The 26,483-nt window shown below is 41.7% G+C and overlaps 2 protein-coding genes across 2 annotated transcripts; one reads left to right on the top strand and one right to left on the bottom strand.

Annotated features, from left to right (window-relative positions):
- The first annotated feature begins 361 nt into the window (after nt 1-361).
- On the top strand, nt 362-18,738 carry limk2 (LIM domain kinase 2). Its single transcript, XM_040019625.1, has 16 exons — nt 362-637; nt 900-990; nt 7,618-7,753; nt 11,158-11,267; nt 12,386-12,571; nt 12,846-12,951; nt 14,110-14,324; nt 14,431-14,617; nt 14,698-14,784; nt 15,077-15,208; nt 15,685-15,741; nt 16,097-16,162; nt 16,390-16,561; nt 16,652-16,707; nt 16,894-17,051; nt 17,426-18,738. The coding sequence occupies exons 1-16, from the start codon at nt 622-624 to the stop codon at nt 17,637-17,639; spliced, it is 1,989 nt and encodes a 662-aa protein (XP_039875559.1). The 5' UTR covers nt 362-621; the 3' UTR covers nt 17,640-18,738.
- Nucleotides 18,739-19,597: 859 nt separating this feature from the next.
- pik3ip1 (phosphoinositide-3-kinase interacting protein 1) lies at nt 19,598-26,324 on the bottom strand. Its single transcript, XM_040019627.1, has 7 exons — nt 26,152-26,324; nt 25,605-25,969; nt 25,295-25,423; nt 24,768-24,884; nt 23,181-23,363; nt 22,921-22,999; nt 19,598-21,327 (listed from the first exon to the last, which is right to left on the bottom strand). Exons 2-7 carry the CDS (start codon nt 25,714-25,716, stop codon nt 21,111-21,113), a joined length of 837 nt encoding a protein of 278 aa, XP_039875561.1. The 5' UTR covers nt 25,717-25,969; nt 26,152-26,324; the 3' UTR covers nt 19,598-21,110.
- Nucleotides 26,325-26,483: the final 159 nt, after the last annotated feature.

Genomic DNA, 26,483 nt, shown 5'->3' with positions numbered 1-26,483 from the left:
CTTTGATACAACTGTAGAACTTCAGGAAAGACACTTGTCTTGCGTCTTATTGTACTGTACTTACTCTATTGCTTTAAGAATGCAATAAGATCTGATGATTATATTATCCTTAATATATTATGACGTCAACACTTTGAAAGCATCCCATCGTTTTTATGTCGCGACAATAACATACAATAACGTTTCATTTCTATCCACAAAAGCCTAGCAACCACATAGCAAATCGTTGTGTAGTGCGGTGATATTGGCAGTAGATGGCGCCACTGTTTTTTCTTTCGCGTTTGGGGCCAAATCTCAGTTTTCTCCTTCTTCCAGGTGCGGAGGTTTGGCCTTTCCGCTCTCCGTACAGGAATGTGAGCACTGCATTACGTCAGTCATCCTGCCAGCGGCGAGAGAACAGCTCCGTCCAGGAGGTCTCAGCTCACTGCTTTCTCTCTCTCTCTCTCTGTGGAGGATTAAAAGGCGTTTGTGTTTTCTTCCTGCTGTGTTTAGAGGTGGGAATCTCGGACGGGGAAGAACGAAAGCGTGAAGCGACTCATGACAGCTCTCCTCTTCAGTATGAGGAGTTAGTGAAAAAACAAAAAAAGGGACCTGAATATCGACGACACTCTCGCGGAGTAGATGGAGGAACCAGGAGGTAAAGTGGTATTTCACACTGTACCTTTACATTGAAGTGATGCTACATTGCAGTGATGTAAAAGAGCACCATCTCTCTGTCTGAAGCGCTCAGCTCACGCAATGTTTTTATCTTTAAAAACTGGGCTTTTTGGAGACCGAGCGCAGCGGCGCGATTGTTCGCTCGCTCAAATCCAGATCCCAGTTAAACCAGTATTGCAATTTTCACAAGAGGTTTCTGCGCTACACCTATTTACATGGGAGGCTCGTTTCTTTCTTTGCAGATAAGTGTTACTGTGTGGGCTGTAGAGGAAAGATTCAAGACTCGTTTCAAATGAAAGTCCTCCAGGACACTTGGCACAACGCCTGCTTCAAGTAAGTGGCTGCAGACCCTGATTTTAAGGACCCTCATTACTGTCATGAGCACAGTTTTGTCACTCATACTCCGATGACTGGAGACTGTTTGTGTATAAGAAGGAGGTGTTAGCTCGCGCTGACACAGACAGTTGTTTGTGTGATTGATTTTGTGTGTGTGTTTGTAGTTTACTCTGTTTGGATCTACTTACAAATGGACCTGTGGATAATCCCAGAATTTTCTGTTCTGTCGCCTAAACACAGACTCGTGTCTGTTTTCAACTGTTCTCCATTGTTTTTGTGCACAAAATGTACTATGTAGAATGTCATTCGGCAGTCCCAGCTGACAGATCGCCTCCCCAGGAGAACTTTGCCCCTTCTGCTCTTAAGCTTAATGATTGCCGCCGTGGAGATGATGTGAGCTCTCTGGTTCGTACAGGTCACTGACCATATTTTTGTGTGCAGCAGTAAACCTGCAGTTTGATGCCAACATACTGCACATGCCAATATTATATAACACACAGAGGATTTTTCCCCATGGAGATCAGTTGAAGGTTGTTGTTTTTTTCCTCCGTGTTAAATAAGGAAGCTCAGGTTGTTTAACAGGAATGACATGCGGTATTTCAGCTTACTGCGGGATCACAGTTGCATTTGCTGGGTCGTATTTAACTAACATTATAAAACTGATCAGCCAAAGCTGGCTGACTGAATCTGTGAAATATTGCTCATTAGTGAATGTTTTTTTTTCCCTCACTCACTCTATCTCTGACTGAGAAGGCGCACCTAACACACACAAGTACACCCAAAAATGTGTTTGGTGTTTGGGAGTGGATCAGGGTTCCTCTGGCACTAAAAATAGAACGCATTTAATATTTTCTAGGTTGACTGAATCTTACAGCTGGAAAAAAAGGGACTTTTAAGCCAGTATGTATGTGGCCGTGTCCTTGCACAACCTTTGATTTCACTCTTTTAAAGCACACACTTCTCAATAACACACAAAGCCTATTTATCTCAGCAGCAAGGTTCCTGACGCAGCTGCGTTACTCACCCTTGATGCTCTCCCTCCCTTTGTTCTTTTATACCTTTTCACATTTTTGGAATTCCTGGTTATTTCTTTGTCTAATAACTTCCCTTCTTTAAAGTTTCTGCATATATGAAATATTTTGCTTGGGTGTTTGTTTTGTTTTTTTTCTAAGCACCATTGTAAGCTGATGCCATCGTCGCTCACATTCTTTGCAAGACATAACTCGTTAAGCAAACAAAAATAAAAATGTCCTTGCAGATGTGATACCCTGTGGTGTTCCCATTCTCTATTGTCAACATGCTGCCCCTCTGCCCTCCGTATACCTCCACTTTTTGTAACATTCTTGTGAGGCGGCGTCACTCTTGTTCCAGTAAACCTGGCAGTGTTATTCAGGCCTATAGGTAATGGCACGTTCAGCTCTGCAGCGTTCTGCATTCCTAGACGGCGAATCAGAGATGTGAGCTCTGTGTCTCAAACACTACAGAAGCCTTTGTGTTGTTGGCTTTTTTTTTTTTTTTAGACAAAACTATTTCCTATCTTGTTCACTGCTTTCCACCTGCATAACTGCAGATCTTATTGCATTTTTTTCTATGGTTAAAAATAGAGTCTTTCCCATACTGGGGAGAGTTGTGTAACCAAAAATAGAAGCCACAGCTAGATTTGTACAACGCTACTATTTTTCTTTTATGCCTTCATTTACATTTTGGTGTCGCCTCATACTTATATGTGCATTATAGACTTTAAATTCAGTGAAATTCAACAATTGTTTTGCTTTCAAGGAAAACAACCCCCCAAAAAGCCTGCTGCTTATGTACACCTTTACAGAGCACCGGGTGCACACGAGCATTATTTAGAAGATGTGGATGAGTGGATGTTTGCGCCTCATTTAGCCTACCTGTGAAGACATTCCATCTGGATGTGCTGTTGGAAGCAGGCCAGCCAGTGGAGGCTGTAAAGGATGCTTTGGAAAATGTGGAAAGTCTTATGTCCTTCTTGTGGAGGTTACTTAGGGTACAAGCAGCATTGCAAGTACTTCTCCTGATGGCTGTGTCCTCTATTGGCATAATAAAAGTTGAAGGTGTTGACTTGGCCTCCAAATTCTCCATATCTGAGTCCAGCCGAGCAGTTGTGGGGTGTGTCCAGGATAAACGGGTCTGATGGAGGCCCAATTTCACAACTTTGAGGACTTAAAGGAGCTGTGGTGAACTTGTTGGTGCTGATGCTGTTGCACACAGTGAAATACGCCTTTGTCAGGCTTTCAAGGCCACATGTAAAAGATCATCTCAGTGTCTATTTCTATCATTACTGCCACACTTTAACAAAGGACTCCAACGGCAATGCATATTTAAGGAAACAAGTAATGTTTACTGTGTAGTGTTTGTGCAGCCAAACGTGACTGTAACCACCTGAGTTAAGTGCACACGCCCATTCAGCACCATGTATACGAGGAATTTAGGTGTTTTTATAAGCTCACTTCCATTACTTAATGTAGATGGTAAAAGGAACAAAATGTACAATACCATACAATTTTGTATATGAATGCTTTTTGTTCAGAACAATTTTTTCTTTGTATGTTTGTTTTCTCTCCTCCACCGAGACACACAGTATGTTGTACATTCAGTATTTTTGAAGAAATACACCTTCTTTTTTTTCTTATTTGTAACTATTGTATCTAGCTGAAGGGACAATGAGAGTGTTGATACCTCCAGCCGTTGTTGGTGCTGTGCTGACATTACTTGTCTGTGTGCTACAGTTTGACAAATACTGAATGTTTCAGGCTGATGGCAATGTCTGGGTGCTACAACAATCAAACATGTATAGTGGCCTGTATTTATTTATTTATTTATTTATTTATTTATAACTTAGTCACTTTATTAGGTACATCTTGTCAGTAATAGGTTGGACCTGCTTTTGTGTTCATAACTGCCTTAAGTCTTCATGGCATAGATTCATCAAGGTCCTGGAAAATTCTTCAGAGATTATAATCCACACTGATGTGATAGCATCACGCTGTTGCTGCAGATTTCTCAGCTGCACATCCATGATGTGACTCTCCCGTTCCACCACATCCCAAGGGTGCTCTATCAGGGTGAGATCTGGAGATTGTGGAGGCCATTTGAGTACAATGAACTCATTGTGATGTTTAAGAGACCAGTTTGAGATGATTTCAGCTTTGTGATTATGGTGCGTTATTTCACGGGAAAAAGCTTTAAGACCGGGCAAAATATTAAAAGTTGGCACTGTAATTATATTGCAGCAGAAACGAGTCAATAATAATATAATGCAGCATCTGTATTTTCTCCCACTCCTAATGATGTTTGATAACGCTATTAATCATTTAATGAAAATGCCAAATTTGTGTAATATTGCGTCACACCCAGACATCAGATGTTTGGCCTTTTAGTGCAGTTGTGGCCACAGCAGCTTAGCAAGCATTACTCATGCAATCTTGACTTCAGGATAATTGTTCTGCTCTGTTACTCCTCATCACAGCACAGTGTGATACACCGGGCTGTATCTTGTGTCCTTTTCTTTTATGTTGCTTTCATGTCAGAGGAAAAAGGTTTGTTTCCTGACACAAATATGGATCTGTTTCATGTCACGTCCTCTCTGCCTCAGAGCCAGCTGTTCCCTCATTCTCCACTTTTCTCTCTGCAGCACAGACACAAACATGTGGTCTTTCCTCCAAAGGACAGCTCCTTCTTAAGTAATGCCAGAAAACTCTGAAATATCTGGAGTCTGTGCCAAAGTCAATAATCCTGGATGAACTATACCTACAGTGGAGAGAACAACGTGATACGCAGGTCTCAGCTGAAGACTGGAGCCAGCACCAAAAGAATAAAAATGCGTACGATAAGCATTTAAAATAATGTTTTTGTCTTCATCGAGAATCTGATGCTTTTCACCTAACTGGCAAAATAATCATGCTGGGAAGCACTCTAAACTGAAAGTAGTTGACTGTTTAATATTATAGACGTTCCTCTACGCAGCCAGTATATTATCTCACATCTGCTGTTAGTTTTGTGCATAAGTTCAAGATAAATCAATGCAGTGAACAGCTTTTTCTTTCCTGTTCAAGTGCAAATAGTCGACTGTCCTGACGTCTCTTTTTCACTGTGACTCATTTGTCTACTTGTCATCACCAAGACATCAGGATTCTTCTTCAGATGAATGTGTAACCAAGGTGGAGAGGGGGGAAAAAAAGCTTGAGGAATCATTTGCAAAGTCGGGCAAAAGTGGCTCCAGAGGCTTCAGTAATCCGATCTCTCATAAAGTGGCTCATCCTGGTTCGGGCCCTGGCAGTTAAATCTGCTGCCATCATTTTTGCATAACCAGTGCAGCTTGTTCAAGGAGCGCTCAGTGCCTGCAGGTGCTTCCCAGTCTGCTGGTAACTTCAGCATTCTTCACTCTGAACATTTTGTCTCAGTCTCAGGCATTAACGTCCTCTTACCTCTGCCAAATATCAGTTTCGATTAGCAGCTAGTCATTTAACAGGAGCAGCAGTCGGCACTATTTATAATAGTAGTGCTAGCTTTTACTATCACGCTTTGTTACACTGTTGAAGGAAGAGAAGTACAATGAGAGACACTCAGAAATCCTAAACCCCAGGATGGGTTTCTGAGCTAATGTGGCTAACGGCATGACTTGTTAGTATTTAATATGACCTACCTAAGAAAATGAACTGTAATCAAAAGCTGTATTATAGCCCAACTGGATAATTTGAGGACTTTGCCTCTGTAGAGTCTTATCTTGAGCCTGCTTATAGGTTGTGGTCCTGAATCCCATTAAGCACTGAATAAGGACTTGGCAGCTATACAGGCACTGCGCAGTCATCAAGTAAGAAAGGTTCTCCCAAATCCAACATCTGCTTCTTCAAAACTGGAGCATTTTTATTTAGTTAGTTACTTTTGTGATCCCTGCCTCTCTAACAGTGCAAGCCCCAGGGCATATCAGCTACAAGGTATTCGTACTGTTGTACACCTTGTAAAACAAGGCATGTTATATGTGTGGAATTGACGATTGGCAAAGCGATCAGAATTCTTGTTACAGCTTTTCTCGTGTGATGCTTTTACTCATTTATTTTATTTTAAAGACAGTTTTTGAAAAAAGAGTTCCATATTCTTGAGACATTCATTGATTAATCAAAAATTACACTGAGATCCGTTAATATTTTTTGGTACATCATCAAGTATAAATGGTATAAAACACTGATATGGCACTGTGGTGTCACCCTTCGTTTTTGGACTCCACATTTTGAAGCTAAGCTGTAGCCATGTTTTTGTTTGTTTTTTTTAAGCCAGCTGTTACCTTTATACAGTTGAAGGGTGGAGTGCGATTCAGCAAACGTGGTTCACATGCTGCATTTATAAATTGTGTGGGTGCAACACAGACACACCTATCAGCTTATTAGTTCTAAGCAGTGGATTAATGTAATCTTACTCGCCAAGCAGGAGCACAAGCTTCTAGAATGAGCCAGCGAGCACGCAGCAAGCCATATCATTAGTCAGATAATCCATTTAAAAAGCTCCAATAGCACACACAATGAAGAGGTTCAATCCAATGACCACATAATTTCCTCAGGGATTAATAAAATATTCTGATTCTGATTTCGAAGGTCTAGATGATGCTGATAACAGATAACTGAATTATATCCATGGATGAGTTATAGAAAGTTCAGCCCCTAATATGATTTTCAAAGCTGTGAAGTTTTTGTCACCCTTTTTGGCTACTTGAGGAGTTGCAGTTTTTGCTACTTCTGCATTCGCTGAATTTTTCAGTTCCAGACGTTGACCCTTGATTACAAAGGCAGAGTGAGGAGGGTCTGCCAAGTGCAACAGAGTTAATGGACGTTTCACAGGACGCAGCACGTACAAACAAAAGTCCAAAGTTTTCATTCTTTATGTTTCTTGAAATTTTAAAAACTGCTAGATTAACAAGCAAAACTGATTTTATTTATCCGTGTTTGCTTATTTTTGATTCATTTTTAACTTGTAGACATCAAAGTCACTTGTAGCACGTTTGCAACTGATTAAACTTCTGATTTAAAAACGTCAATATTTTTGCAAGAAACTGTCCATTAGTGACAGTCCACATGGCGTTATCACCACAGAGTAAAGGTTTTAAAGTCAGCAGCATCATTGAGGGGGCAGATTTCACTGGCTGACTGGCCACGTTGCAACTCTAGGTATGTGTGGCTGCCCTGACCTCACAGGTGGTTTACTGGATGAGAATTTAGGGCAGTTTGGATTTGGTTTTTTGGTTTGTTTTCTACATTGTGCATGAGAAACTGTTCAAAAAACACACCTTTTTTTTAAGAGATATTGCGGATGCTGAAGTTAAGATAAGAAACATTAGAAATATTGGAAAATCTGGGTCTTTATTATGTAAATGCTTGGCTGCTTTTGTGCACAGTCAGTATTCTCTATCAGCATCTTTGGCTGGCTTTTCCCCTGCTGTGTCTCACATGTGTTGTACATCCAACATCCATGCAGTCAAACAGGCTTTTGAGACTCTGAGCGCCTTCATGTCATCATAGACATCTGCTTCACATTTCAAAATCCATTCTGAAATCTTTTGTTCTGCCTCTGTAACCCTGAGTGTTGGTTTTTTTTCTGTCTCCTTAGATGTTCTGTGTGCTGTGACCACCTGACTAACTGGTACTATGAGAAGGACGGCAAGCTGTACTGTCGCAATCACTACTGGGAAAAGTTTGGAGAGCTCTGTCATGGTTGCTCTCTGCTCATGACTGGACCTGCGATGGTAAGTCTGCTGCTTTCATTCTTTTACTCCATTGTATGGAGGGTCTTTTGTTTTTCTTTTTTTAAGCTGTCGCTCAAAGACACTGGAATCTGAGCCAACACCTAATCAGCCCAGACTCCACTAATTTTACATCTCCAAGCACTCTATGGCCTGTAAAAACATTTAGATAACATTGTTAGTTGCTTTTGGCTGAGACAGCACATGTAAGCTTGGGTGTGGTATGTGAAATAGATGCACATCTCAGGCAGTCAGGATGCAATTAAAGGTGCGATCAGGTTGCATGTTTTTTTTTTTTGGGAGGGGGTTGTGTCTTGTAAATCCAATAGAAGTTTTTACACAACATTGGCTGGGCTTCTTTTAATGCTTACATGACACGCTGACCTGGCCTGGCACTCAGCCCTCTTGTGTTAAAGACTTGAACATAACAGAGTTATCCATACTCTGGTGTAGAATGAGAATTACAACCCGCCAGATCGGTTTTTTTGCTCTTTGCGCGTCTGGTACGTTTTGTTTTTTCTTTTGGAGACTCTCAACACTGGGTCGAGACTGTTTGACCACTGCTGTTTGCATGTGATTGCCTGGCTTTCAGCGTCTGTCTTGCCATGATCTTATAACACCAGTTGCCAACCTTTTCCCTGCCTACTTAAATAATGCCAGAAAGCCCACAGACCATGTTAGTACGCTCTGTTCCTGTTTCTGCTTACTGCTCCAGATTACCGTGCGTTAAAAGGCAGGGGGCAGTGTTTTTTTGTGGCAGTTATTACATTTACAGATGAGTGATACTTCACATGGGCTGCTGCTGGACTTAGCAGAATGCGGTCTAGACTTTACTTGTGAATTACTTTCCCCCCCTTGAGGCCCCATTATGTTCCCTCTCAGTGCAGAACTTCTCCACAGTTCTCTGTTAATGCATGCCACACTCTGCCACTCACATTATGATCCGTACTGATGGTATAAAGAACAAATGCGCCTGCTTTTTGGGGTTTGTTTCTCCACAAAGAGAAAATGTAATTAATAAAAAATATAAAGGCAAGTTGATCAAAGTAAAGAAACTGACATCCACTAAATTTAACCCAAATGTCAGGCAGCATCGATTTTTTTTAATATCTACAAATCAAAAACCTAAAACTGAGGTGGCCACAAATGGGGTCACTTCTCTAGCATGGAGCCAGGCTCAAGTTTTTCTTTTTGCCACCAAGCAACACACATAATGGAGTCCTCTATTTGGTTCTGGCATTCTGCTTCATCAGCCAGCAAAGCCAAGTGTTTTTGGCAGGGCATAGCTGGCACCGGAGCCTCTCAGCCAGAAAGAAAATCATTGTGGTCCATCAGCGGAGGAGGGTCATGCAGCGCTGCTGCTTGTTAAGTATTCAAGTCCAGAACACTATTGTTTCTGTCCTGGTCCAGCTGATTGTTAGTTCATTGATTCTTTGGAGATGTTTTTGGAATTCAGAGCACCATGTTTATGATCAGTTTATGCAATCCCGCTTTTGTTTTCCACTGTCATATTTTTCTGCCCACAGCGGGGTCACCGTTAATTGTCCCTCACTTTGATCTGGCTTTGCCAAGTTTTTACTGCTCCGCACTGCTGTCTGAGCCTCAGGCAGGTTTGTGGCTGCTCTTAGTCACTGGTGGATTTTCTGTTCCTGGCTTAAAGGCAGGGAGGTACTGACAGACTCCTGATATGTCACAATGATTTGGCTGACATCACTTTAATCTCTCTGCAGCAGCAGGGAATCCTTTCACAGCACGAAGTTTCTGACTCAGAGCTGTGGCAATAATGTGGGAAAAATACTGAGCAACTCCCCATGTGCTCATTGCAAATAGCTGAGATAACTAATCCATAGTTTTAGGACTTTTGTTTGCATCAAAGACAAACAAATATCAAAGCTTTTGATTTATTTTTTCTATTCCAAAACGGTGAGAAAATGAGTTGCTGCTCTTCTGCTGGTGCTCCCTTTAAAGGTCACCATAGCAGATTATCTTCCTCTGTCACACCAACCCTCTGCATGGCCGCCTTCATTACATCCATAGTTAAACCAAGCCCTGGCAGGGTCCGATATGTTTGATCTGGCAAACATTTTATGCCGTATACCATTCCTGACGCAACTCTCTCCATTTATCCGGGCTTGGGACCAGCACTAGGAGTACCCCCACCGCTACCAAGCTCTGCTCACAGCTTGAAAGCATTAATATTGAAATCTAAAATCCCGTCCATTCTAGCACTGTTTTGAAAAATCTGTCCACACAAAGAGGCCACATCAGGAGCATGTCGAAACAAGAGATGATGATATAACCCTAAATTTCTAGAAATGTTCTCCAATCAGAAGTGACAAATAAGAACACGGCACACAGGCTGATGGCAGAAAAAAGGGGTTAAAGGTGCACGGTTCTGAGGTTGCTTTTATTGTCCACTTGTAAACACAGAAAATCAGTTTCTCTAAATCTTTATCCTGGAAGATTTTTTTTTAATTCTCCTTTTTCAGTGACTTAGTCCATTCACAACGACCGTTTTAAGGCCAAAATGCATAAAACAAAATACCCATCCACATGTGGACAGGGCCTGAAACACATGGTTGTATTGGGCAGGTTTTGATAATTAGCGGTCTGGTCTAACAATACCAGGTGAATGTAATCTTTAAACCCTCTCAAGTCCCACTGATCCCCCCCCCATTAACTTTCAATCGCTTTCACTTTATCCTCCTCGCCGCCTCCTCCTGTTTTTTCTTGTTGGGTACAGTTTCAGCACTTACTCCCATTGTTCCCAGGTCCACTATTTCAACTAGCGGGAAAACAAAAGCGCCATCCTCTTCCTGTTTTGGTTTCACAATCAAGCCTTCATTTTTGTACCTGGTTGTAGACAAAACTGTCCAATGTGTGCAAGATTGCTAGGCAAACACTTTAAGCCCAGGCATTTTTGTGCAATCGACTTGTATTTCATCACAAGTTAAAACCAAAACTTTGTCTATTGCCTATTTAATTACATAAATAATCCTGAAATCAACATTTTACTTGTTTGCAAAGGGTAGACATGATCTCATCTTGCATGAAAGGGATGAAAACAGTGTGATGAAACTGAAGTCCTGCATGCATGTCAGAAAGGGAAATCGATGACTGATACTCAGGCAGTGTCGGTGAGAAGCAGCTGAAAGTTTCAGACCATTGAAAGGGAGAAAGCCAGTAAGACGAGTGTGTCAGATCCCCAGAGGGTGATGTCATAGCAGATTCCAGACAGGCTGAGAGTGAAGCAGGTGTTACGGCTATGTCACCGCTCACGGTGGGAGGGAGGAGGGCAGAAAACAACACGCAGCTCACAGCTCACCAGCAAAGCACAACAGAACAAGACAGCAGGCTCGTCGCATTACTTCTGAATGGAGAACTAGCCCGTTTGTTTCTGCTTCCAGGTGGCTGGAGAACATAAGTACCATCCTGAGTGTTTTGTTTGCTTGAGCTGCAAGGTGGTCATTGAAGACCGGGACACCTACGCTTTAGTCGAGAGGTCAAAACTGTATTGGTAAGTCACCTGCACTGGATTTCTTTAAAGCTGTTTGTTGAGAACTGCTTAGAGTAGCAATTGTAGGGCCTTAACGTACATGTCTTGGTATGTAGGCTGATTTTCATAGTCTTTAAGTAAAGGTTGTAAACTCATTTATACACCACTCCGACAGCCGTCCCATGAAAAATTAGCCAGGTGCTTCCAGCTAACGCCACCAGAGTGAACTGATTTTATTTTTATAGTGTCTTTAGAGTATTTAGTGAAGCCAGATACATTTTTACTTTCATGTTTAGAGTATTTTAAGTTTTTTAATTAACAATCATTTTCCCAGCATTCCTAAGCACTCGGATACACAGATATAGATAATGGGTATTTTATTGATCACACATGGGTAATTAGTGTACATAAAATAATATGTACACTATAAATCTAAGAAAAACCACAGCATAACTTCACTCATGCCTGATGCGGTTTCATCAGTGTGCCATATCTAAACTTCTATTTAACAGCCATAAGCTACACTCACGAGTGTTAAAACTTGACTATATTGGAAAATTGCTTTGATCCAGGAGTAGTCACAGCTTGGAGTCATATACTGTACCTCTTTTTGGTCAGCTGCCTGTCCCACATGATGATATGAGACTTAAAAATTTACCCAGAATGCAGTGTTTGAATTTTTATATCCAGTGAGTTATCGCAAAAATGGATAAAGCAGCCGATACACTAAAGCTTGTTTCTGTAACTCTATGGCACTGATATTAAATTGGTGCAATATTGATAATAAAGCAAAAAGACCTGTTGAGCAAAGACTAGATTTTACTTTAGGTTGCAACACTTGGTTGGTCTAAACTAAACTTGATCTTATGTGTTTTTCAACCCTGGACATTTCATGTGGTTCTTCTGCTGTGATTCAGTTTTATAGTCCTTTAATTAAAAATCCTTGTCCCCTCTTTTTCTAGAACGTCTTACATTTAATTGTACTGGCCAATGCCAGGAATGTCTTAAAAAGTTAATGTTCACCCTCAAGTATGTTTGCTCACGATTAGTTGGTCACTTCTGCATGACTTCCTGTTACTCTGTGCCCTCTGAACCAAACTTTAATAAAATGTGCTTCTGCATTCTCCTGGTGTGAACAGCGGAAAGTGCTACAAGCAGGAGGTTCTCACACCCATGTTGGAAAAACGCTCGTACGACTCGGTCCTGGACTCCCTGCCCCACACGGTGACCCTCATCTCGATGCCTTCTGCAGCCAATGGGAAGAGAGGCCTCTCTGTGTCAGTGCTGAGGGATGTCAATGGCTCAGCGAGTGTTCAGGTCAAAGAGTAAGTGGGACCTCGTGATGTCTGACTCCATGCCTGTCCTCGAGGCTCTGTGGGAACAGCATGAGTAATGCTTTACGTAACGTTGATTATAGGTTGACTAAATAGCAGGTGTGTGTAAATAAGCCACTGAAAAAAAAAGTACTTATTGACAGATTAATAATATATGGGAGTTTCTCGAGTCCTGGTGTCCTGGTGGGCAGACAGGACCGGCTGTTTTTAAACCAGCACATTTATTTCATAGTCCTCACTTACTCATGCTGCTGCTGTTTTTCAGGGTCAGAGGAATGCTTATTAGTCCAGAGGTTCGAAATGCCATCCATGTTGGAGACAGGATTCTGGAGATCAATGGCCTTCCTGTGGCGACATTGATGGAGCAGGAGGTGGGCTTACATATTATCTCTGATACTTATGGAGTCATAAGTGAAGTCATTCAGCCAAAGCCAATTAGTTTCATCGTTAATGCAATTCCTTGAGTGCACTTTTGCATAGCAATGTTGTTATACAATCGCTGCACATTTGATTTTTGACATTCTTCCCATTCCTCGATCGTTTTTACATAAGCTGGGAGACAAAGGTGTGTAATGACTGCACTTATAGGCTCATTCCCACGATCTCAGCGTTTTTGTGTTCGACTGGTTGGTTCCTTTTTAATATTTTTGTTATCGTTAAAGATAACGAAAATATCAGAACAGAATTTCACCAGAAAAATAAAATAATGCATTAATGAAAAGAAATACACAATAAAAGGAAACTCATGTTGTTGCCCAACATGAAGTAACTGACATCATCATGAGCTTATGAATAGTTTGCTGCTGTTGAATGAAGACTAACTCACAGAACTTGATTTAGCTTCTTACTTTACTCGTACCATTAGCTGGTCATCTTTACCTGTAAGACTCTGCTGTGTCAAAGGGTGAACAGAGACACTATTATAACATTGCATGAACTGGGCTTTTAGTTTCCTTCTTCCTCAAAGCACATGGTGCTCAACACTGGGATGGTTGTTCCCTTTAAACGTAAGCATATCTAGACACTCTGATCACAGTAACTTGGTCACTGCTGTCAGCATGCATGTCACACGTCCTGCAGTTTATGTGGTGGGAGTGTTACCACCTACAGTGCTGGACTTGCGTCACACAGGCTGAGCCAGTACAAAAACTATGACTGCACCTCAGATTTCACCATCAGTTGTCATTTGGATAAGCAAATACCAGACTTAAACAATTGACGTTGAACCAGGGATCTTTGACTGATGCTTTTAAGCATCAGTTTTGAATATAGTTATAAATTATACTGGTATTTATTTATTTTTGCAGTGTTGTTTAGGAAGTTTTATTACATTGCCATCAAATCATCCTAAAGGTGAAGGATGATAGTTTACAGGAAGTAATTGTGGGATTTGTTGTTAAAAAGCCTGCAAATAGTGTAATTGTGGAAAATCCATTAACCCTAGTTAATAAATATATATATATATATATATATATATATATATGTATATATGTATATGTGTGTGTATAATTTTTTTTTTTTCTAACCAGGTGGATGATCTTATTCACCGTACCAGTCACACGCTGCACCTTCTAATAGAGTATGACCCAGTCAGGCATCGTTTGGACCGGCTAAGGCTGGAATCACCAGGGAACCGGCTAGGAGTCCCAGCCACCTCCCGCATGCGCATGTCCTCACCATCTGACACGGTGCTGGAGAGGACAGATGTGGTTGACGATGGCACACTGAAAAGGAGGTCTTTAAGGTATGTTACAACAACCAACAAGCATGCAACTTCCATATTTTGGAGTCTGTAATGAAGAAGAGATCAGGGATGCGAGTTATCATTAATGAGCTATGTTGTGTTTCAGGCGCAGTAACAGTATATGCAAGTCACCGGGACCAACTTCTCCTAAAGACCATCCATTTATTACACGAGACATCGGGCGCTCGGAGTCCTTGAGATCCTCCACTAGCTGCTCTCACCGCATTTTTCGTCCATGTGATCTCATACACGGAGAGGTCTTAGGAAAAGGATTTTTTGGACAGGCGATCAAGGTGGGTCCTTTACTCTTTTACTCCTGCCATCGAGCAAGTTTTGTGAACTTCATGTAATTCATGTGTTCCTTCTGTCGCAGGTGACTCATAAAGCCACAGGCGAGGTGATGGTGATGAAGGAGCTGATCCGGTGTGATGAGGAGACCCAGAAAACGTTCCTTAAAGAGGTTGGTAATCTGCAGCAGGAGCCTCTGATTAGTCACAGACAAAGCAGAGTCCACTGTCTCTGTATGGAGCTGTTTATTAATACACACCACTAAAGGCACGGCACATGACCCAGTAGTTAACTCTTTGTATTTGTTGTTGTTGCCAGTGTCTTGTGGAAACGCATTAGCTTGACTTGTATTTTATTCAGTGCTTTTTATCCCACAGACTCTGGTGTAAATCAATTTGGGATCATCTGCTTATAATAATCTGGAGCTTTTTTCTTTTTTTTTCTGTCACACATCTAATCTTCAGGTCAAAGTAATGCGAAGCCTTGACCATCCCCACGTTCTGAAGTTTATCGGCGTGCTGTACAAAGACAAAAGGCTCAATTTGATTACTGAGTTTATTGAGGGCGGCACGCTGAAGGATTTCATCAGAGACATGGTGAGTCTAAAAAGCTGAAACACTCCTCACCCATAGTGAAGCAGAAAAACAGTGGCAGGGGTTATGTAGGGAGGGGAGGGAGGGTGGTGACCTGGAGTAAACTCTGCACTGATACAGGGCTCTGGACTCTATAATTGGCTGGGTTGCGTATCAACTGACCGGCACGTGGAGTGAGAAAAGTTATAGAAAGTGTTCTCAGGTGAAACTTGAAGCAGTCGCGCTCCGCTCCTCCCCCCCCCTACTGCCAACGCCTATTCAGCACACACCCCACTGAGGAGAGTGAGGGTGCTTTGTCCCTAATGAGGCTTAAAGCATGTGGGGGAGGACAATTTTAGATTTAGTTTATTTCATAAAGGTCTAATTTCATTTAATATAGCTGTCTCCTACTTGGTGTAAAATCATTATATTTAACGCTGTTATGGTCTCTCAGAGAGCTTCTGTTTGTCTCATTGCTTTTTCTTTTTCCTGACTAACAGGACCCGTTTCCATGGGAGCAGAGGGTGAGCTTTGCAAAGGGTATCGCGTCTGGCATGGTGAGTTGGCCTCCTGCAAAGAGCTTACTAGCTGCTACTGTCACCTGACTGTATGTGTTCAAACGTCCACATCTATTAGATATTAAGTGCCACAAATGAGACGGAGAATGAAACTAATGAATTCAAAGAAAAAATGAAGTTGAAAAACTATAACCATTAAGCTACTGTGTAACAAAATGCTTAACATAGCTGTAGATCAACCGCATGCCGTGACAAAATGCAACCCTTTTATTCATCTTGTAAAGATCTGATGAAATCCGCGTTTAGAAGATTTGAGCAAATGAATCATTTATTTTTGAATTTACTTGGGATTCTCTGTGTTTACTTGACATCACTTTCCCCTTTTCGTTTTTAGGCCTACCTCCACTCAATGAGCATCATCCACAGAGACCTAAATACTCACAACTGTCTGGTTAAACTGGTAGGTGGCATTTCATCTTAGAAGCAGTTAAACATGGTGAAGTGTGAATGGTTTTTATTTCAAGAATGAGCAAAAGCTGGGTTGTAAGATACATTAAAACTTAGCAGACTCCAAAAGAAGACCAAAGAGCATTAAACATATTTGGGATTTCTTGGCATTATAAACCCTGTTCTCTCCTATCCTGGGTAACTAGAGAAGTAAAACCCTCGCTTGTAATCATTCAACAGGACAACACTGTAGTCGTTGCTGATTTCGGACTGTCCCGACTCATAGTAGAAGAGAAAGTTAAACCTCCACCTGAAAAACCTACCAATAAGAAGCGTTATAGACGGATTGATCGAAAGAAGCGGTACACCGTTGTGGGGAATCCTTACTGGATGGCTCCAGAGATGCTAAATGGTGAGTGGACATTAAAAAGGGGGAAAAAACAGGAATGAGAGCTTAATTTGTACCCATTTTGTAATTACATTTATTTATCTGTTATTTCAGGTAAACGTTACGATGAGAAGGTGGACATTTTCTCCTTTGGAATTGTTCTCTGCGAGGTAAGACGCTGATTTTTACTCGGTTTACTCAAAGTAATGGCTTAACGAGCACATTTTGGGGTTAGATGACAGACCTTGCATGCAATTAAGCCTTTCAAAGTAAGCACTGATGCATTTATGTGTGAAAGCATTGTATGCACATCACTATCTGATTGCCTAATGTTTATCCTCCTTACTGTGATTCAGATCATTGGACAAGTCTACGCGGACCCTGAGTGCCTCCCCAGGACTTTGGACTTTGGCCTAAATGTTGGCAAGTTTGTGGAGAAGTTTCTCCCTGAAGACTGCACACCAGCCTTCTTTCCATTGGCTGTAGCCTGCTGTGACCTCACACCAGACAACCGGTGAGCCACAGCTTTTGTTTTAATGTATTACAGATTTCATTTAACTTGTTATCAAAAGTTAATGTTCTGCAGAGTTGCTGACCGGTAAGGTAAAGTTCTTAATAACCTGAAAGAGTCAAGAGATGTGGCCATATGAGAACTGTATCTGCCTTCACTCGAGACGGTATGCGGCCTTTTAATGAAACTGGTTGTAGGAGGAGGAGTGAAACAAAAACCCTTTCAGATGCCATCTCAACCTGCTCGCTGAGAGACACGCCTCTGCTACCAGATTGCTTCCTCATGTTTTCTCTCAACCTTGTCAGTCTGGTTTTAGCCTCAAACCCCTCTCTGTGCCCTCGTTGACCATTCCTTTTTCTCCCTTTTTTATTCCTCAGTCCACCTTTTCAGAAGCTTGAGGACTGGTTTGCAGCTCTGTCTCTCAATCAGGAGCTGGGAATCCCCCTGCCAGCCGAACTGGAAGAACTGCATCAGAGCCTGAGTCGACTTTATTGGCCTAAAGACGGCTCTCCAAACCAGAGCTCCGATCAGTCGTTAACCCCAGTGGCAGCCTCTCCAGATTGCTCGAGCACGACAGACAATGGCACCTAGGACTTCTACCTGTTCTGTCTGTATTTACTTTAGTGACACCTCTGACCTGCTGCACTGTGGATGTGTAAAAAGAGGAAACTTGTATTGAACCCGAGCCGTATTAAAACTGGATAACCTGAGGTAGCTGGATCAATCTGTGTTTTTGGGACTTTAACCCTGTGAATACCAGTGAACTGCAAAGATGGTGCAAAAACATTTCAGAATTACAAGTGTTTACTAATTCCTCCTGTGCCACTCATTACAAAGAAGATTGTTCACTCTGTATAAAGACAAAAGAAAAATGTCCTCCCTGGCAGAGGGAAAGACTCTTTCTTTCTAAGGCGGAGGACTTTATGCTCCCACGTGACAACAGTTTTATTTTCTGTCGGGTTTCTTTTGGCTCTGGAGTTGTTGTTGCTGTGTGTGGAATGCACAGATCGGTCCTTGCCCAACAGAGGAGTCACTTCACTTCAGCGGCAAAGAAAACAAAGATCCTTGACAGTCTAGCTCATTGGCATGCTCAAATAAACAAGGCAGGACAAAAAAAAAAAAAAAAAATAGGTGTGACCTTGGGCAGCAAAGAAAGCAAAACACACCGCTGCTGCTGAGAATTCACACATGATGGCAAAGAAATGTTCAGATTATGTTTATTCCAAGCATCACTCATCTCATTTTTGACCATGGATCTGTGTACTTTCTAGCTTAATTATTTTAATTATTTTACCAAAATGTTGAACGAACACCGTGCAGATGTTTTATTTCTGTCGGGGGAAAAAAAACGGGACAAAAGCTCTTTTGCAGTTTAGGACTGTTAATAATGATTGTCGGACATAATCATGCAAGAGCTGACTGTTTGGAAAAAGAAAAAAACTGCCTTTGTACAGGACTGGATATTTTCTCCACTGTATATAATTATGTACATATTGTAGCACTAATTTGACGTCTTGTTTTTTTTCTTCTTTTTTTAATGGGACTTCTAGATTTGTATATTTTAGACATTTCGTCAGCGAATGACATTTTGGCCTTTTTTGCTATCATCATTCAGGGTACTGACAACCAGCTGTAACCACTATTATTTATATTAATGTAGTGTTTCATAAATAAACCTTCTGAAAGTTGCATTTTTAATTATCATTAATCAGGTGCATGGCATCAAACGCTCTGAAGAGCGACAACACGGGGCGCCTAAGTTTGTGAATGCAACAACTCGAGAATGAGGCGATGTATGATTTTCAAATTCATACATAGGTGCAGCTGTGACCTCAAAGGCAAGGTCAGAGGTTAAGTTATCTAAAAAATCTTGTGAATGCAGTGACTCAAGATGGCAGTCTCCTGGGATTTTCATTTACCATACATGAATCTACTTAGGGCTGAGGGATACTGGTGGCCATCAGTATTTTATTTTATTTATTTTTTGTCTCAGAAATGTAGTTTAATAAGCTCATTATTGTCAACTTAGGTCTTTAGTTTTAAGATCTGCCACTGGTACTCCTACTCATGGCTGTTGCGTGATCTCTGGCAGTTGTCAATCCACGTGCATGGTGCTGACCTGTGAGTACAGGTCCCACTAAAGAACACCAGGTCCTCATGGAGTCTGTTTCTGACAGTTTGGTCAGAAACATACACATCATCAGCCAGCTGGAGGTCATTTTGTAAGACTCCTGTTGTGCTCCTCACGTGAAGGATTTAGATTCCGTTACCACCTGCAAGATTGTTCCCTTTCAGTGCACGTGTTGTCCCTTTTCATTTGTACCAGAGCAGGTGGAATGGATCCACAAAGGTTTAAGTTTTCTGATGTTTAACTGATTTTGTCCTATAAACAGTCAGCTAAACCTAAGCCTCAGTGTTGTGTTTAAGAACTGCCAGCAGGGGGAGCCAGTGCACAAAAACTTCCTTCCTTTGAACAAATCAGCTCTATTGTATTGTTTACTTTATTGCAATAAATGTAAGAAAGAATATAGTGAGTCCAACACACCTTATAAGTTGTACTTTTAGCTTTTTTATTTATTTCAGTCTCGGCAGTGAAAATCTGCATTCATAAAAATACAAGTTCTAAATCCAAACGCTGAACAAAAGTATTTTAAACACACTGCTACTATAAACAATGATCGCAGCCAGTGCACAGACACTTAAAATAACGGAGCAGCAGTAACTAAACATTACCAGTGATACGGATCCAGCAATAATCACAAAACAAGACGCTCTGGAGTGATTGGATCATAACAAACAACATAGTAACGCAGTGAAAACTACCATTGCAAAATCTTGATGATGTCTAACGTTTTTAATCATTCTCAAGCAGTCATTTTAGTCCTGTTTTTTTAAGACACAATAAAAGCCTCAGAAGGGGAAACGTACAACAGGCAACCATACACATGCAATCATGTTCTCGAGTGTTTTTATGTGAACACCTAAACTTTGGACTGTTTCTACTATCTACTCCATTCCTGTGTCAACTCTAAAGCATCGCAGTGCACACCTCAAAAGTGTCAATCTAATCTAGACCTCTTCAGCTACACTGCCCTGCAAAGACAGATTTTTATGTTTATTTTATTTTTTCTAAACGCGTCTGGTCTGTGTTGCGGCAGTGCTATTTCGTCTAACTACTGTCTCTCGTTCATCCTGAGAAGACTCTGGAAAATTTCCTGTCACTCCTTAACCTGTGAAAAAAAAAATAGCAAGTCTTCTTTTTCACGTCTTCCCGGGACCACCATCGATGTTTTCAAATCAAATTTACCCGTCGGCTGAACACGAAAAACAAATCTCCAGGAACATTATAAAGGAAATACATTCAGAAGTATCATGCTAAGGCAGTTTTTTGAGTTATAGACCTTCCCTTGTCTTTAGTGGGCCTGTCTTACCTCACACTCCCTCATCCTGTCTCAAGAGGGAGACTATTTTTGGACCACATCTGTATCACAAGTGTGCACGCAAGAAAAAGCGGTCTTTGTGCGCACAGGTTTCTTGTCTGTGCCTCCCCGCCAGCACAGCCAGCAGGTCACTACAAATCAAAATAAACCAGATATCCATCACATAATCAAACCTCCCTTGAAAAGCAAAAGGTTATGAACATTTTCCCCGTTCCAAACAACACCTCTTTACACACTGGTGTCATTACATATTATTATAAACACTGACTTGATATTCTTATTGTTATTTAAGAGAATAGCCCTTATTCTCTTGGCTATCAAAAGTATCAGATATGAACATTAAAGACCTCCAGACGTGCTCATTAACAACAGATCCACTGTAATGGGTTTCTAGTTGTTAAGGCTGTGTCCACTGTGTGTGAACTTATCTTGTTTGTGCCTCACGTGTTAAGAACAAATACAGAAAGGACAAAGCTTCATTCAGTTCAAGTCTCCGGAGACAACACTGCCCCCTGCTCCTTTAAAATAGACATTACTCAGGGAGGTGGAAAGGAGAAACAGGGAGATGGGAGTGCTTTGGTCCATAAAAGAAAAGAAAAATCATCAGGAACTAGATGCCCGCTCATGCTCCAGGGGTACCGGCTTGCTGGGCCATGAGAGGGTCTCCGCCATCCGCGTCGTCCTGCACGGGAGTGGTCTCATGCTCTGCTGTGATAACAATGGTGTTTTCATCTACAAGCTCACAGGTGGGATTGGAGAAAGCCGACAGGGGCAGGGTGATCCTCTGCATCTCACGCTCATAGACCCGCTGCTCGTGCTGCTTCTTCAGGTCCCGACCCCTGAAGGCAAACACAAAACATAGATCGGTTATGATATCTCTTTATATATAGTTAACCCTCAAAAGATGAATCTGCAATAACTGATTTTTCTAAATGGATTTTTGTTAATTAACAGTAGCATTTGTTCACTCTCCCTTTTAACTCTTAGCTATCATGCAAACAACCAATCACAGTCAAGTCTTGTTTTGTTTTCAGCATCATGAAAATATCTATCATTCGCATGCACTCAGAAGCCTTGTCGCTGATCCTACACACTGTATTTCTGGGCGTCACACAAGCAGCATATTCACGATAACGGTCTTCAGAGAGCATACTGTACGTAGATAACACAGCCTGTTACATGAAGCGCTGCATTGTCAGCAGTGGGACAGATGGCCAGAGGAACCCAGAACTCACAAGCTGGCAGGGAGTTTATCTACTCCAAGGCAATGCAGCGACGGGAAGCAGCACGAGGTGACCTTCTGCTGATCTGAAGCCAAAACAGGCCAATATACGCCTATCTGCCTGCTCCTGTGCTGTCTTTGCTCTGCCTTGAAACACTTTATATCACCACAAAGTCTTTAGACTTTTCACAAATTTCCATTTCTTTTTCAGGACCAGAGGGTTAGCGATACACGAGATGTAAAAAAAGATTACTTGTACTTAATGCTACAAAATGAATCAGTGCACTCCTGGAGGTAATCCAAATGGATGGTGTTTGGGGTAGAAGGGAAGCCTCGAGGGGATCGGTTTCCTTGTCAATAAGCTATCTATTCCCACTGCAGGCTGTTTCCACTGGGATATAGTGTGCAATCTTTGCCTGGAGAAGTCTGGGGTGAAATCTTTCCTCAGCTCTTCTTTTAGGTGGCATAAGATAATGCAGAGTCAGTCAAGGACAGCGAATTGCAAAGAATGTAAGCATGTCTCCCACTCATCAAACCCATTACTGGTGGTGATGCTGCCACTGTATGCTGAGGCCACTTATAAACCCTTTGACATAATATGCTTCTCCTCCTTATTAGTAATCACTTCCTAATAATAGAAAACGAGGACGGAGCAGCGCTAATCAGATAGGACAGCCCAACACAGATCCGGGAGGGCATTTTGTGTTTGCCAAAGGGAACCCGAGTCCCCTCTTTCGTAACATCGGGGCTAACGTTTTGCACGTTACATAACTGTACGCTTCCTGTCCTATTCAGCCCCTCCTGCTTAAAATAAACTGCAGGCATTTCATTTCATGCCACGTTTGCCCTCATGTTCTGTTGTGGTTTTTGTGAGAAAGCTCATAAAACTGCTGCCTTGCTTCTGAGAAGAACAACAGAGACCATCGGTAGGGAATCTGTTTAATAGTCGATGGCCTAAACTTAAGAGTACGCCGATGACACGTGATGTCGTGTGAATGAATCATTCCGGTATTCCTCCTCCACCTTTCAAAGCTATCAAAAACACTACAAGCCGGTTTAAACTGGACGATGCAACTCTGAAGGATCGCATTTTGGCTTTATCTCACATCTAAGTAGCTCACCATCCATGAACAGACAATCCTGAACATCCTCATGCACACAAATCCCTCTGATACTGAACCAGCTGGCTTGCTGTGAGTAAGATGCTCACCTCTTATAGAAGTAGCCCACTGTGATGCCCACTCCAAGGACGATTATAATCCCCATCATGATGATAGCAAGGACATATCCTGAAAAACAAAAGGAGAAGAGGAAAATGGTTAAAACAGAAGATACAGATATATAAGAAAGACTTTCAGCTCCTTTAAAAACTAAACTGTGTAATTTATAATTAAAACGTATTCAAGCTGCAGGTTTGTGCACAATGCCAGCATCATACATGTTTTTAAAGTACAAAAAAGCACAGCATACCAATAGCGCCAAGGTCCTTCTTCTTTTTTGGGCCTGTATGAACTCGCTGGCTGATCCCCATCACTGGCTGCAGAGCTGGAACATCTCCCCGCGAAGCTTTGGCTGGCTGAGCGCTCTCTGTGGAGGGAGTGGTTGCTTTTGTGCTGAGGGATTCAGTCTTTGCTGGTACGGAAGAGGTTTGTTCTAAACATACAGCAAAACAACCTTTTAGTGGTCTTTCCCCAAGTCATGTTTTGCCATATAACAGAAGTAATAGGTTGGTTTTTTGGCCATAAAAAACTTTTTAGTATACTGAGGATGCTTGCTAATCTGTGAAGGCACTATTAATGCTAAACATTGCACAGTGATGTGTAATGTAAAAGTAGTAACAGTCGTTTTGGAGAAACATATGCTGCCATTCCAGAATGTGAAGTCATTGCATGTTTGAAAAGGCAATTCCAATGAACATCCTGCACAGACTACAGCAGCATGTCTGTGTAGTAAAACACTCTGGGTCTGAACTCTGGAGACTGACCAGATGATCAGAGGCAGTCTCTGAACCTGGAGTTTTTCCATTTCCTACCTTTTATCTCTACTTTTACATGAAGTAGTTCACTTTGGCAACCCTAACCCAAGAATATGTATTTATGCTTTTAAAACCTAATATATAGTTTTATTCTTTAGTGTGTGGCGATACTTCAATTTGACCAGAAGTGCATCGTCTGGACCATGTGGTGTCCAATTACTGCTGGTCCAACAACATTACCGCTGACGCAAAAACAGCGGTAATGTTGTGGCATGACGAAAGCTCTGAGATTTTTCTCAACAAACTGTTGGGATGTAAATCAATAGGGGACTGACGAGCACGTGCCTTTTGGGTTGTTTTTTTCCAATGTAGCAGACACAAACAAGCCCAGCACAGCCAACTGCCACTCCAACAGATGACAACCTCTGCTCTTTAAATCTTTTGTTCCCCGTTTCCTCCACAGAACTTGTTTATCAACTCTGCCCCAGTTAAAGGGCAGGAAGTCATAAACTGATTCAGCCAATTAGCTGCTGTCTCCGTGGGAAAAACCTCTCCTCTGTGCCAATAAGCTTGGTGCTGGGCGTGGTCAACGACTTTCCCCAAACAGAAGTTTGAGAGGCGTGCGCTGGTGCTTTGTTATTGTATGACTTTTGTTAGCTCCCCAGAAGAGACGGAGACAAAGGTCACGCGAGATTCCTCAGAGTAACTTAACAGCGACCAGCTGACCTACTACACTCTTAAAAGCAAGTCATCACTGATCCATCTGCAATGAGACTGGAACAAGTTTTAGACATGTGCCAGATGGAAACTTTGTTTTTTAAGTGATAAGAGTTTCCAACTTGGCTGCACACTTTTTGCATTGACTAATAAGTTTTACCTCAAGCTGAGAAGCTAGAAAACATCATTATTAGCAAAAAAAAAACAACAACAAAAAAAAACCATTTCTACTGCAAGGCCAGACAGTGCAGCTTATTTTTGGCCATGTTTCTACAAATGTCGAATTTGTTGTGCAAATGGCAGTTGTACTGTGCATACAACTCGTATAGTATTAATAATTACCGCTGTGTATAGGGTTTACCAACCTTTGCATGTCTCAAGTGCACAGGATTCTCTCTGAATTGCTCCATCTGGGCCAGCAATGTAGCACCAAGGCCTCTCAGAGGCGTCTGGGTTTCGGCAGTAATTGTGATCTCCAACACCTACGGGAGGAATGATAAAAAAAAAAAAAATAGCATGTGTCTGATACCGATACCTTGTAGAAATAAAGGCCAATCTCTACGTGTCTGTCCCCACTGTGTGGATTCATTAATCATTAACACTACTTCATCACAGTACAATGAACGGCCTGGTATGAGCACAAACAAAGGAAAAGAGTAACTGGTGCATAAAATAGGCCACTTAACACCATCAACAGGCACAGATGCTGAAAATTCACATCTTTTATTGTATTTCACAGCCTTTCCTCTGATTTTGCCATGTCAGCACCTCAGCCAAGATGTTCCATGCTGTTTGTTATCCAGCACGGAAACTGTTGTGCCCAATAACATCTGTGACATTTCAAATCTGACTTCATTTTAAGGGGGGCATTAGATCTAATATATTTTTGTACCTTTTTCTGAATCTGGATGGATTGTAACATCATAGTCCCTTGTAGTATTGGTCCAGATTAGGCAGCTCAGACCTGAGGAGGAGTTCTGTTGTTCTCCTCTGTAGTCCACACCATGGGATCTCACGCAGTCTGAGCGAAACAGCAAAACAACAAGTGAGCGCAAGACATGAACTTATTTGTGCAAAGAAAACGAAAGGATAGAAAAATAATATAAACATTCACTCGGAGCACAGCTTTTAGAAAAACAAAAAAAGAAAGAGGAATTCAACACACACATACATAAAAATCAGTCTATAAAGCACAAGTTTACCTTTTTGGTCTCCATTTGATGCCCTGCTCTCCACCAGAGCCACGCTCAGGAAAACAACGTGCAAAGAGAAAAACACTTTGCAGAGCTGACGGGCTGATTTCACAGACAGCATTTTCCCTCTACACCAAAAATGTATATATATATATATATATTTCAATATATACAAAGTGTTTCCGATGGAGGACGAGCCTGTGCTGGATTCAGACACACTGCCCCTCTTGCTGCAGTCCCAGCCCTTGTTTTTGTCAAGACGAGCTCTCAGCTTACTTCGTAAACAGCCTTCTGCGGTGGAGGCGGTGGTGGTGGAGGAGGAAGAGGTGTCCTTTGCAGTGCAAACCTCAAGGTCCTAAAGCCTCACCAGATTCCTATGCAAAGCACACACACACACACAATGAACATGCACAATGAAGAGCATACCCTGAAAAATAATACGTGCAGCCTTGATAAGAGATTGTTTTGCTTAAGCTGTGAGGAGAACTTATTTCTCTCCCCCCCAACTATCGAGCCTCGATCCTGTTCCTTAACCAAGACTATTTTCCACACTTACAGCCTTTTCTCTGGTTTCCTATAAATAGCTGCTCCACTTTTCCATTTCCATGAAAAAAAAAAATTAAAAACTTTTCCATTTTTAATCCCTCTCCAACTGCAAGGTCTTATCTGGCTCTAACTACTTGGTGCATTTATCCAAACTCCCTCTTCCTGTTTCCCATGCTTCCTCTCCACCCCAGGAGGCCTTCTTTTTTTTCCCCTCCCCCCTTGTTTTGTTCTTTTTTAGGTGGATATTGTCAGAAGTTGACTCTGCTGAACCTAATAAAGCAGGGCTGCCAGTTGTCTCTTCCCGTGCACAGGGAGCTGTATGCTCAAAGCAGAGTGGAGGCC

The sequence above is a fragment of the Simochromis diagramma genome, unplaced genomic scaffold (assembly GCF_900408965.1).
Source record: "Simochromis diagramma unplaced genomic scaffold, fSimDia1.1 OVJJ01000822.1, whole genome shotgun sequence".
Taxonomy (NCBI): domain Eukaryota; kingdom Metazoa; phylum Chordata; class Actinopteri; order Cichliformes; family Cichlidae; genus Simochromis; species Simochromis diagramma.
The sequence above is the reverse complement of the archived record's forward strand: the minus strand, read 5'-3'. Positions and strand labels throughout refer to the sequence as shown.